The sequence below is a fragment of the Salmo trutta genome, chromosome 35, assembly GCF_901001165.1.
Source record: "Salmo trutta chromosome 35, fSalTru1.1, whole genome shotgun sequence".
NCBI lineage: Eukaryota > Metazoa > Chordata > Actinopteri > Salmoniformes > Salmonidae > Salmo > Salmo trutta.
The window spans coordinates 38643315-38658314 of NC_042991.1; the positions used below are offsets into that span (position 1 = coordinate 38643315).

Below are 15000 nucleotides of genomic sequence, written 5' to 3' on the forward strand. Positions count from 1 at the left end.
CCCCCCTCTCTCTCTGCATCTATATCTATCTCTCTCCCCTCTCTCTCTCTCTCGCTCTCTCTGTCTCCCCTCTCTCTCCATCTCTCTTTCTCTCTCTCTCTCTTTCTCTCCTGCCGCTCTCTCGCTCTGTCTTGCTCTTTCTCCCTTTTTGTATTGTGCATTTAATTTGCTACCTGTTTGCCAGTAAATCAGCTGGTTTATCCTGTTAGGGACAGATGTTCCGCTAGCGGAACGCCTCACCAATATCCAATGGTATAAAGTGGAGCGAATTACAAATACCTCAAAAATGCAAAAACTTAAATTTTTCAAACATATGACTATTTTACACCATTTTAAAGACAAGACTCTCCTTTATCTAACCACATTGTCCGATTTCAAAAAGGCTTTACAACGAAAGCAAAATATTAGATTATGTCAGGAGAGTACCCAGCCAGAAATAATCACACACCCATTTTTCAAGCTAGCATATATGTCACAAAAACCAAAACCACAGCTAAATGCAGCACTAACCTTTGATGATCTTCATCAGATGACACTCCTAGGACATTATGTGATACAATACATGCATGTTTTGTTCAATCAAGTTCATATTTATATCAAAAAACAGCTTTTTACATTAGCATGTTTTGTTCAGAAATAGCATACCCACCGAAAACTTCCGGTGAATTTACTAAATAACTCACGATAAACGTTGACAAAAAACATAGCAATTATTTTAAGAATTATAGATACAGAACTCCTTTATGCAATCGCGGTGTCAGATTTTAAAATAGCTTTTCGGTGAAAGCACATTTTGCAATATTCTGAGTAGATAGCCCAGCCATCACGGGCTAGCTATTTTGACACCCACCAAGTTTGGCACTCACCAAACTCAGATTTACTATAAGAAAAATTGGATTACCTTTGCTGTTCTTCGTCAGAATGCACTCCCAGGACTTCTACTTCAACACCCAATGTTGTTTTGGTTCCAAATAATCCATAGTTATATCCAAATAGCTCCGTTTTGTTCTTGCGTTCAAGACACTATCCGAAGGGTGACGCGCCGGCGCGTTTCGTGACAAAAAAATTCAAAATATTCCATTACCGTACTTCGAAGCATGTCAAACGCTGTTTAAAATCAATTTTTATGCGATTTTTCTCGTAAAATAGCGATAATATTCCAACCGGAAGACGTTGTATCCGTTCAAACACTGAAAGAAGAAAAATTGAGTCGTCACATGCACGCGCGCTCCAGTGCCATTGTTCTCAGAAGTACCACTCTCCAAAACCCCTGCTGTTTTTCGCCCAGAGACTGCAGAGTTATCATTCCACGTTCTGGCACCTTCTGAGAGCCAATTAAAGCCTTAGAAAATGTCACGTTACAGCAGAGATCCTGTATTTTCGATAAAGAGGCTACAGAAGGCCAAGAAATGGTCAGACAGGGCACTTCCCATATAGAATCTTCTCAGGTTTTGGCCTGCCATATGAGTTCTGTTATACTCACAGACACCATTCAAACAGTTTTAGAAACTTTAGGGTGTTTTCTATCCACATCTACTAATTATATGCATATTCTAGTTTCTGGGCAGGAGTAATAACCAGATTAAATCGGGTACGTTTTTTATCTGGCCGTGAAAATACTGCCCCCTATCCATAACAAGTTATCAAACTACCTGTAATAAACATGTAATAAACATTTATTGAAAGCTAATTACTCTTCATGCTACAGCATACAATGACATTATAGACAATTCTCCAACTTTGTGGCAACAGTTTGGGGGAGGCCCTTTCCTGTTTCAACATGACAATGCCCCCGTGCACAAAGCGAGGTCCATACAGAAATGGTTTGTCGAGATCGGTGTGGAAGAATTTGACTGGCCCGCACAGAACCTTAACCTTAATCCCATTTTTGGGACGAATTGGAACGCCGACTGTGAGCCAGGCCTAATCGCCCAATATCAGTGCCTGAACTCACTAATGCTCTAGTGGCTGAATGGAAGCAAGTCTCTGCAGCAATGTTCCAACATCTATAGGAAAGCCTTCCCAGAAGAGTGGAGGCTGTTATAGCAGCAAGGGGGGGGGGGGGGGCAACTCCATATTAATGCCCATGATTTTGGAATGAGATGTTCGACGAGCAGGTGATGTAGCCTATCTAGGGGAAACCCACTCCACAATATATCTAACCTACAGTATCTATCTAGGGGAAACAATACTTTTAACGTTTTGGACATTTTGCCCAATTACAAATTAGCCTTTCAGCCTTTCATCCAATCACATCCTACTAATTGTGCACCTGTTGTGTTTTCTGTCCAATCAGAGCTGCCAGAGAACTGGACAGACACCAAGGAGACCCTATTGGAAGGGATGGTCTTCCAGGTCAAGTACCTGGGGATGACTCTGGTGGGACAGCCTAAAGGAGAGGACATGGCTGCTGCTGCTATACACAGGATAGTCTCTACGGTGAGTTAGGGTGTGTGTGTGTGTGTGTATGGGTGTGTGTGTGTGTGTGTGTGTGTGTGGGGGTGTGTGTGTGTGTGTGTGTGTGTGTGTGTGTGTGTGTGTGTGTGTGTGTGTGTGTGTGTGTGCGTGTGTGTGTGTGTGTGCGTGTGTGTGTGTGTGTGTGCGTATGTGCATGTGTGTGCGTGTGTGTGTCCGTTACCTCACAGTCCTGTAGAAAACATACAGTACCAGTCAAAAGTCTGGACACACCTACTCATTCTAGGGTTTTTCTTTATTTTTACAATTTTCTAGATTGTAGAATAATAGTGAAGACATCAGAACTATGAAATAACAAATATGGAATCATGTAGTAAGCAAAAAAGTTTTAAACAAATCAAGATATTTGAGATTCTTCAAATAGCCACCCTTTGCCTTGATGACAGTTTGCACACTTTTGGCATTCTCTCAACCAGCTTTATGAGGTAGTCATCTGGAATGCATTTCAATTAACAGGTGTGCCTTAATTTGTGGAATTTCTTTCCTTCTTAATGCGTTTGAGCCAATCAATTGTGTTGTGACAAGGTAGGGGTGTTATACAGAAGTTAGCCCTATTTGGTAAAGGACCAAGTCCATAGTATGGCAAGAACAGTTCAAATAAGCAAATATAAATGACAGTCCATCATTAATTTAAGACAAGAAGGTCAGTCAATCTGGAAAATTTCAAGAACTTTGACAGTTTCTTCAAGTGCAGTCGCAAAAACAATCAAGTGCTATGATGAAACTGTCTCTCATGAGGACCGCCACAGGAAAGGAAGACCCAGAGTTCCCTCTGCTGCAGAGGATAAGTTCATTAGAGTTACCGGCCTCAGAAATTGCAGCCCAAATAAATGCTTCACAGAGTTTAAGTAACAGACACATCTCAACATCAACTGTTCAGAGGACATTGCGTGATTCCAGCCTTCATGGTCGAATTACTGCAAAGAAACCACTACTAAAGAACACCAATAAGCAGAAGAGACTTGCTTGGGCCAAGAAACAAGAGCAATGGACATTAGACCGGTGTAAATCTGTCCTTTGGTCTGATGAGACCAAATTTGAGATTTTTGGTTCCAATCGCCGTGTCTTTGTGAGACGCGGTGTGTGTGAACGGATGATCTCAGCATGTATGGTTCCCACCGTGAAGCATGGAGGAGGAGGTGAGATGGTGTGGGGGTGCTTTGCCGGTGACACGGTCTGTGATTTATTTAGAATTCAAGGCACACTTAACCAGCATGGCTACCACAGCATTCTGCAGCGATACGCCTTCCCATCTGGTTTGGGCTTAGTGGGATTATCATTTGTTTTTCAACAGGACAATGACCCAACACACCTTCAGGCTGTGTAAGGGGTATTTGAAGGAGAGTGATGAAGTGCTGCATAAGATGACCTGGCCTCCACAATCCCCCGACCTCAGCCAAATTGAGATGGTTTGGGATGAGTTGGACCACAGAGTGAAGGAAAAGCAGCCAATAAGTGCTCAGCATATGTGGGAACTCCTTCAAGACTGTAGGAAAAGCATTCCAGGTGAAGCTGGTTGAGAGAATGCCAAGAGTGTGCAAAGCTGTCATCAAGGCAAAGGGTGGCTATTTGAAGAATCTCAAATATAAAATATATTTTGAATTGTTTAACACTTATTTGGTTACTACATGATTCCGTATGTGTTGTTTCATAGTTTTGATGTCTTCACTAATATTCTACAATTTAGAAAATAGTAAAAATTAAGAAAAACCCTTGAATGAGTAGGTGTTCTAAAACTTTTGACCGGTAGTGTATATATAATATACAGTTGAAGTCGGAAGTTTACATACACCTTAGCCAAATACATTTAAACTCAGTTTTTTTACAATTCCTGACATTTAATCCTAGTATAAATTCCCTGTTTTAGGTCAGTTAGGATGACCACTTTATTTTAAGAATGTGAAATGTCAGAATAATAGTAGAGAGAATGATTTATTTCAGCTTTTATTTCTTTCATCACATTCCCAGTGGGTCAGAAGTTTACATACACTCAATTAGTATTTGGTAGCATTGCCTTTAAATTGTTTAACTTAGGTCAAACGTTTCAGGTAGCCTTCCACAAGCTTCCCACAATAATTTGGGTGAATTTTGGCCAATTTCTCCTGACAGAGCTGGTGTAACTCAGGTTTGTAGGCCTCCTTGCTCGCACATGCTTTTTGAGTTCTGCCCACAAATGTTCTATAGGCATTGAGGTCAGGGCTTTGTGATGGCCACTCCAATACCTTGACTTTGTCATCCTTAAGCCATTTTCCCACAACTTTGGAAGTATGCTTGGGGTCATTGTCCATTTGGAAGACCCATTTGCGACCAAGCTTTAACTTCCTGACTGATGTCTTGAGATGTTGCTTCAATATATCCACATAATTTTCTTTCTCATGATGCCATCTATTTTGTGAAGTGCACCAGTCCCTCCTGCAGCAAAGCACCCTCACAACATGATGCTGCCACCCCCGTGCTTCACGGTTGGGATGGTGTTCTTCGGCTTGCAAGCGTCCCCCTTTTTCCTCCAAACATAATGATGGTCATTATGGCCAAACAATTCTATTTTTATTTCATCAGACCAGAGGAAATTTCTCCAAAAATTACGATCTTTGTCCCCATGTGCAGTTGCAAACCGTAGTCTAGCTTTTTTTATGGCGGTTTTGGAGCAGTGGCTTCTTCCTTGCTGAGCGGCATTTCAGGTTATGTCGATATAAGACTCGTTTTACTGTGGATATAGATACTTTTGTACCTGTTTCCTCCAGCATCTTCACAAGTTCCTTTGCTGTTGTTCTGGGATTGGTTTGCACTTTTCTCACCAAAATAAGTTCATCTCTAGGAGACAGAACGTGTTTCCTTCCTGAGCGGGATGACGGCTGCGTGGTCCCATGGTGTTCATACTTGCGTACTATTGTTTGTACAGATGGACGAGGTACCTTCAGGCGTTTGGAAATTGCTCCCATGGATGAACCAGACTTGTGGAGGTCTACAATTTTTTTTCTGAGGTCTTGGCTGATTTCTTTTGATTTTCCCATGATGTCAAGCAAAGAGGCACTGAGTTTGAAGGTAGGCCTTGAAATACATCCACAGGTACACCTCCAATTGACTCAAATGATGTCAATTAGCCTACCAGAAGCTTCTAAAGCCATGACATCATTTTCTGGAATTTTCCAAGCTGTTTAAAGGCACAGTCAACTTAGTGTAAACTTCTGACCCACTGGAATTGTGATACAGTGCATTATAAGTGAAATAATCTGTCTGTTGGAAAAATTACTTGTGTCATGCACAAAGTAGATGTCCTAACCGACTTGCCAAAACTATAGTTTGTTAACAAGAAATTTGTGGAGTGGTTGAAAAATGAGTTTTAATGACTCCGACCTAAGTGTATGTAAACTTCCCACTTCAACTGTATACATAGAAAGGCCGCAGAAGGCAGACCTGGCTCTCAAGAGAAGACAGGCTTTGTGCACACTACACACAAAATGAGGTGGAAACTGAGCTGCACTTCCTAACCTCCTGCCAAATGTATGACCATATTAGAGACACATATTCCCCTCAGATTACACAGACCCATAAAGAATTAGAAAACAAACCCGATTTTGATAAACTCCCATATCTACTGGGTGAAATACCACAGTGTGACATCACAGCAGCAAGATTTGTGACCTGTTGTCACAAGAAAAGGGCAACCAGTGAAGAACAAACACCATCGTAAATACAACCCATATTTACTTTAACCATTTGCACATCGTTACAACACTGTAAATATACATAATATGACATTTGTTATGTCTTTATTCTTTTTGAACTTCTGTGAGTGTAATGTTTACTGTTCATTTTTATTGTTTATCTCACTTTTGTATTTTATCTACTTCAATTGTTTTGGCAATGTTACCATATGTTTCCCATGACAATAAAGCCCCTTGAATTGAATAGAGAATTTATATAGGGAGTAGGATACCATTGTTGATGTATCTATCAGCTTATAAATCTGTTTTAAAACTGTTGTTTGTTTCCTATCCCAGGCCCGGGCCAGTGCTAAGAAGTTGCGTAAAGTGACCCTGACCATCTCTCCTAAAGGAATCATCATCACAGACACAGAGACACTGGACCTCATAGAGAACGTCTCCATATACAGGTAAACAATATGACCTCATAGAGAACGTCTGCATATACAGGTAAACAATATGATATCATAGAGAACGTCTCCATATACAGGTAAACAATATGACATCATAGAGAACGTCTCCATATACAGGTAAACAATATGACATCATAGAGAACGTCTCCATTTACAGGTAAACAATATGACATCATAATGACCTCATAGAGAACGTCTCCATATACAGGTAAACAATATGACATCATAATGACCTCATAGAGAATGTCTCCATATACAGGTAAACAATATGACATCATAGAGAACATCTCCATATACAGGTAAACAATATGACATCATAATGACCTCATAGAGAACGTCTCCATATACAGGTAAACAATATGACCTCATAATGACCTCATAGAGAACGTCTCCATATACAGGTAAACAATATGACATCATAATGACCTCATAGAGAACGTCTCCATATACAGGTAAACAATATGACGTCATAATGACATCATAGAGAAGGTCTCCATATACAGGTAAACAATATGACTTCATAATGACCTCATAGAGAACGTCTCCATATACAGGTAAACAATATGACATCATAATGACCTCATAGAGAACGTCTCCATATACAGGTAAACAATATGACATCATAGAGAACGTCTCCATATACAGGTAAACAATATGACCTCATAATGACCTCATAGAGAACGTCTGCATATACAGGTAAACAATATGACATCATAGAGAACGTCTCCATATACAGGTAAACAATATGACATCATAATGACCTCATAGAGAATGTCTCCATTTACAGGTAAACAATATGACATCATAGAGAACGTCTCCATATACAGGTAAACAATATGACATCATAGAGAACGTCTCCATATACAGGTAAACAATATGACATCATAATGACCTCATAGAGAATGTCTCCATTTACAGGTAAACAATATGACATCATAATGACCTCATAGAGAATGTCTCCATATACAGGTAAACTATATGACATCATAGAGAATGTGTCCATATACAGGTAAACAATATGACATCATAATGACCTCATAGAGAATGTGTGCATATATAGGTAAACAATATGACATCATAATGACCTCATAGAGAATGTCTCCATATACAGGTAAACAATATGACATCATAGAGAACGTGTCCATATACAGGTAAACAATATGACCTCATAGAGAACGTCTCCATATACAGGTAAACAATATGACATCATAATGACCTCATAGAGAATGTCTCTATTTACAGGTAAACAATATGACATCATAGTGACCTCATAGAGAATGTGTCCATATACAGGTAAACAATATGACATCATAATGACCTCATAGAGAATGTCTCCATATACAGGTAAACAATATGACATCATAATGACCTCATAGAGAATGTCTCCATCTACAGGTAAACAATATGACATCATAATGACCTCATAGAGAATGTCTCCATATACAGGTAAACAATATGACATCATAATGACCTCATAGAGAATGTGCCCATACATAGGTAAACAATATGATATCATTATGACCTCATAGAGAATATGTCCATATTGTGTCATTTTACTTTGTATACATGGCAGCTAAAAGCTGAATTGCGTATGCAAAAGCACATCACAAATTACATCAAATACAAAACAATAACATTGGAACACGATAAAGGAAGTCAGGGACTGCAAGGATGATGAATTGAAGCAGTTATAATGACATTGAGAGCGGAGGAACTTCAGGCATGGATGGTCATGGAGGAGGGAGCCGGTCAGTGAGACAGTCGGGTCCGTAGCCTCAGCAGCGCAACTCGCTGTCCTGTCCCCAACATCTGTGCTCTGGGCTTTTTACCTTGATGGTTAGCGAACTGGCTAGTTAAATTCTGTGTAGCAACCACACAGGAGATGCTTCCTGCTGCCACAGAGCGCTGAAAGCTCACCACACGTAATTAACAGTTAGGAGTGTCTTCACAAGAACAAGCTATTTCCGTACGACGTCCTCCATTTCGTTGATCTCATCAAGTCGGTGTCGTGATGTTCAAATCCAATGTCCATTCAGTCCACAACGTTAGCTAGCTATCTGCTAGCTAGGTAAGCCAAACAATACAACATCAGTCTTGAACCTCTGTCAGGAAGACTAATTACAACAAATTCAAAAGAGCAATCAAAAAACTGAGGCAGATGGAAGAAGTTTATTTAAAAAACATAATGACATCATAATGACTGGCCCAGAGAACCGCTCCGTATACAGGTAAATAATGACATCATAATGACTGGCCCAGAGAACTGCTCCGTATACAGGTAAATAATGACATCATAATGACTGGCCCAGAGAACCGCTCCGTATACAGGTAAATAATGACATCATAATGACTGGCCCAGAGAACCGCTCCGTATACAGGTAAATAATGACATCATAATGACTGGCCAGAGAACCGCTCCGTATACAGGTAAATAATGACATCATAATGACTGGCCCAGAGAACCGCTCCGTATACAGGTAAATAATGACATCATAATGACTGGCCCAGAGAACCGCTCCGTATACAGGTAAATAATGACATCATAATGACTGGCCAGAGAAACCGCTCCGTATACAGGTAAATAATGACATCATAATGACTGGCCCAGAGAACCGCTCCGTATACAGGTAAATAATGACATCATAATGACTGGCCAGAGAACCGCTCCGTATACAGGTAAATAATGACATCATAATGACTGGCCAGAGAACCGCTCCGTATACAGGTAAATAATGACATCATAATGACTGGCCAGAGAACCGCTCCGTATACAGGTAAATAATGACATCATAATGACTGGCCCAGAGAACCGCTCCGTATACAGGTAAATAATGACATCATAATGACTGGCCAGAGAACCGCTCCGTATACAGGTAAATAATGACATCATAATGACTGGCCCAGAGAACCGCTCCGTATACAGGTAAATAATGACATCATAATGACTGGCCCAGAGAACCGCTCCGTATACAGGTAAATAATGACATCATAATGACTGGCCAGAGAACCGCTCCGTATACAGGTAAATAATGACATCATAATGACTTGCCAGAGAACCGCTCCGTATACAGGTAAATAATGACATCATAATGACTGGCCCAGAGAACCGCTCCGTATACAGGTAAATAATGACATCATAATGACTGGCCCAGAGAACCGCTCCGTATACAGGTAAATAATGACATCATAATGACTGGCCCAGAGAACCGCTCCGTATACAGGTAAATAATGACATCATAATGACTGGCCCAGAGAATAGCTCCGTATACAGGTAAATAATGACATCATAATGACTGGCCCAGAGAACCGCTCCGTATACAGGTAAATAATGACATCATAATGACTGGCCCAGAGAACCGCTCCGTATACAGGTAAATAATGACAATCATAATGACTGGCCAGAGAACCGCTCCGTATACAGGTAAATAATGACATCATAATGACTGGCCCAGAGAAACCGCTCCGTATACAGGTAAATAATGACATCATAATGACTGGCCCAGAGAACCGCTCCGTATACAGGTAAATAATGACATCATAATGACTGGCCAGAGAACCGCTCCGTATACAGGTAAATAATGACATCATAATGACTGGCCAGAGAACCGCTCCGTATACAGGTAAATAATGACATCATAATGACTGGCCCAGAGAACCGCTCCGTATACAGGTAAATAATGACATCATAATGACTGGCCAGAGAACCGCTCCGTATACAGGTAAATAATGACATCATAATGACTGGCCAGAGAACCGCTTCCGTATACAGGTAAATAATGACATCATAATGACTGGCCAGAGAACCGCTCCGTATACAGGTAAATAATGTGACTGGCCCAGAGAACCGCTCCGTATACAGGTAAATACGGGACATCATAATGACTGGCCCAGAGAACCGCCTCCGTATACAGGTAAATAATGGACAATCAGTAATGATGGCCCAGAGAACCGTCCGTATACAGGTAAATATGACATCATAATGACTGGCCAGAGAAACGCTCCGTATACAGGTAATAATGACATCATAATGACGGCCCAGAGAACACCGCTCCCGTATACAGGTAAATATGACATCATAATGACTGGCCCAGAGTAACCGCTCCGTATACAGGTAAATAATGACATCATAATGACTGGCCCAGAGAACCGCTCACGGTATACAGGTAAATAATGACATCATAATGGGACTGGCCAGAGAACCGCTCCGTATACAGGTAAATAATTGAATCATAGACGCCAGAGAACCGCTCCGTAGACAGTAAATAATGACATCATAAGGCCTGCCCAGAGAACCGCTCCGTATACAGGTAAATAATGGACATCATAAATGACTGGCAGAGAAACCGCTCCGTATACAGGTAAATAATGACATCATAATGATGGGCCCAGAGAACCGCTCCGTATACAGGTAAAATAATGACATCATAATGACTGGCCAGAGAACCGCGGTTGCCGTATACAGGTAAATAATGACATCATAATGACTGGCCAGAGAACCGCTCCGTATACAGGTAAATAATGACATCATAATGACTGCCAGAGAACCGCTCCGTATACAGGTAAATAATGACATCATAATGACTGGCCAGAGAACCGCTCCGTATACAGTAAATAATGACATCATAATGACTGGCCAGAACCGCTTCCGTATACAGGTAAATAATGACATCATAATGACTGGCCCAGAGAACCGCTCCGTATACAGTAATAATGACATCATAATGACTGGCCAGAGAACCGCTCCGTATACAGGTAAATAATGACATCATAATGACTGGCCAGAGAACCGCTCGTATACAGGTAAATAATGACATCATAATGACTGGCCAGAGAACCGCTCCGTATACAGTAAATAATGACATCAATATGACTGGCCCAGAGACCGCTCCGTATACAGGTAAATAATGACATCATAATGACTGGCCAGAGAACCGCTCCGTATACAGGTAAATAATGACATCATAATGACTGCCAGAGAACCGCTCCGTATACAGGTAAATAATGACATCATAATGACTGGCCCAGAGAACCGCTCCGTATACAGGTAAATAATGACATCATAATGACTGGCCCAGAGAACCGCTCCGTATACAGGTAAATAATGACATCATAATGACTGGCCCAGAGAACCGCTCCGTATACAGTAATAATGACATCATAATGACTGGCCAGAGAACCGCTCCGTATACAGGTAAATAATGACATCATAATGACTTGCCAGAGAACCGCTCCGTATACAGGTAAATAATGACATCATAATGACTGGCCCAGAGAACCGCTCCGTATACAGGTAAATAATGACATCATAATGACTGGCCAGAGAACCGCTCCGTATACAGGTAAATAATGATGTCATAATGACTTGCCAGAGAACCGCGTCCGTATACAGGTAAATAATGACATCATAACGACTGGCCCAGAGAACCGCTCCGTATACAGGTAATAATGACATCATAACGACTGGCCAGAGAACTGCTCCTATACAGGTAAATAATGACGTCATATGACTGGCCAGAGAACCGCTCCGTATACAGGTAAATAATGACAGTCATATGACTGGCCAGAGAACCGCTCCGTATACAGGTAAATAATGACATCATAATGACTGGCCCAGAGAACCGCTCCGTATACAGGTAAGTATGACATCATAATGACTGGCCCAGAGAACCCTCCGTATACAGGTAAATAATGACATCATAATGACTGGCCCAGAGAACCCGCTCCGTATACAGGTAAATAATGACATCATAATGACTGGCCCGAGACCCGCTCCGTATACAGGTAAATAATGACATCATAATGACTGGCCCAGAGAACCGCTCCGTATACAGGTAAATAATGACATCATAATGACTGGCCCAGAGAACCGCTCCGTATACAGGTAAATAATGACATCATAATGACTGGCCAGAGAACCGCTCCGTATACAGGTAAATAATGACATCATAATGACTGGCCAGAGAACCGCTCCGTATACAGGTAATATGACATCATAATGACTGGCCAGAGAACCGCTCCGTATACAGTAAATATGACATCATAATGACTGGCCCAGAGAACTGCTCCGTATACAGGTAAATAATGACATCATAATGACTGGCCCAGAGAACCGCTCCGTATACAGGTAAATAATGACATCATAATGACTGGCCCAGAGAACCGCTCCGTATACAGGTAAATAATGACATCATAATGACTGGCCAGAGAACCGCTCCGTATACAGGTAAATAATGACATCATAATGACTGGCCAGAGAACCGCTCCGTATACAGGTAAATAATGACATCATAACGACTGGCCCAGAGAACCGCTTCCGTATACGGTAAATAATGACAATCATAATGACTGGCCCAGAGAACCGCTCCGTAATACAGGTAAATAATGACATCATAATGCTGGCCAGAGAACCGCTCCGTATACAGGTAAATAATGACATCATAATGACTTGCCAGAGAACCGCTCCGTATACAGGTAAATAATGACATCATAACGACTGGCCCAGAGAACCGCTCCGTATACAGGTAAATAATGACATCATAACGACTGGCCCAGAGAACCGCTCCGTATACAGGTAAATAATGACGTCATAACGACTGGCCCAGAGAACCGCTCCGTATACAGGTAAATAATGACGTCATAACGACTGGCCCAGAGAACCGCTCCGTATACAGGTAAATAATGACGTCATAACGACTGGCCCAGAGAACCGCTCCGTATACAGGTAAATAATGACGTCATAATGACTGGCCAGAGAACCGCTCCGTATACAGGTAAATAATGACATCATAATGACTGGCCCAGAGAACCGCTCCGTATACAGGTAAATAATGACATCATAATGACTGGCCCAGAGAACCGCTCCGTATACAGGTAAATAATGACATCATAATGACTGGCCCAGAGAACCGCTCCGTATACAGGTAAATAATGACATCATAATGACTGGCCCAGAGAACCGCTCCGTATACAGTCAGGTCCATAAATATTTGGAGATTGACCCAAGTTGTTATTATTTTAGCTACCTACCACAGCATATTGAAGTTGAAATGAAAGCATGAGTATATGCCACAGACTGACCGGGTGAATCCTGGTGAAAGTTATCATCCCTTATTGATAAATCCACTTCAATCAGTGTAGATGAAGGGGAGGAGACGGGTTAAAGAAGGATTTTTAAGCCTCGAGACGATTGAGACATGGATTGTGTGCCATTCAGAGAGTGAATGGGCAAGACAAAAGATTTAAGTGCCTTTGAACGGGGGTATGGTAGTAGTAACCAGGTGAACCGGTTTGTGTCAAGAACTGCAACACTACTGGGGATTTTCACGCTCAACAGTTTCCTGTGTGTCTCAGGAAGTTAGTCAACTGACGGTCCAATACAACATGGGTGTCCAAAGACCCATAAAAAAAAAAAAACTGACAACTTGTTTGTACATTGACACGAATGGGGTACAGGCAGCCGACGACTTTACAGAGTTCCACTTCCTTCAGTATAAAAATAAAAAAAACTGCCGTTGCAGTGGAGAATGTGAAAAATATTGTCTGGTCTGATGATTCTCGGTTCCTGCAGTTTCACGCTGATGGGTAGACTAGGATATGGAGAAGACCACGAGTACATGCATCCATCATGTCACGGCTGTCGAAAGGAGAGGACCAAAGTGCAGCGTGTGTGTAGTTCAACATTTTTATTTACTCTGTGAAACTATGCAATAACATCAAATAACTGAATAGACAAAAACAACAAACCGTGACGCAGAGGAGAAAACAAACACTAACTCAAAAAATAATCACCCACAAAACCCAGGTGGAAAAACCCCTACTTAAGTATGATCTCCAATTAGAGACAACGAGGACCACAGCTGCCTCTAATTGGAGATCATCCCAAACAAACCAACATAGAAATACAAAAAGTAAAAAAATAACAGTTTACCATGGTGAAGACGTGACACATCATGCCGCATGTCAACATTGCAGGCTGGTGGTGGTGTGATGGTGTGGGGTTTGTTTTCATGACACACATTGGGCCCCAATCTCAGAATAATCTCCAATGCCACAATGCTAGGATTGTGCGGGAATGGTTCCACGAACATAACAGTGAATTCAGCTTACTGCAGTGGCCTGCCCAGTCACCAGATCTCAATCCAACTGAGTATCTGCGGGATGAGATAGAACGAGCTATTTGGAGTAGAGATCCACTACCAGTCAACTTGGTAACTGTGGGAAGCATTGGAGTCGACATGGGCCAGCATCCCTGTGGAGTGCTTTCCACACCTTGTAGAGTCCATGTCACGACGAATTGAGGCTGTTCTGAGGGGGTGCTGCTAAAACGGGGTGAAACTCAATGTTTTGTACACTCAGTGTATATCATAGTGTATACATGGATGTGTTTGTCATAGAGATCAGGGTGT

The 15000-nt window shown here is 41.5% G+C and overlaps 1 protein-coding gene across 3 annotated transcripts in view; it reads left to right on the top strand.

Annotated features, from left to right (window-relative positions):
* LOC115175178 (low density lipoprotein receptor adapter protein 1) overlaps window positions 1-15000 on the top strand; it is a 95187-nt gene that overhangs the window by 48787 nt on the left and 31400 nt on the right. For all 3 annotated transcript variants that reach the window (XR_003871931.1, XM_029734416.1, XM_029734417.1), the window contains exons 2-3: window positions 2297-2439; window positions 6480-6592. Coding sequence is in view for 2 of the 3 variants with exons in the window: in XM_029734416.1 (XP_029590276.1) it covers window positions 2297-2439; window positions 6480-6592 (256 nt within the window). In the remaining variant the exon portion in view is untranslated. The remainder of the gene's footprint in view (window positions 1-2296; window positions 2440-6479; window positions 6593-15000) is intronic.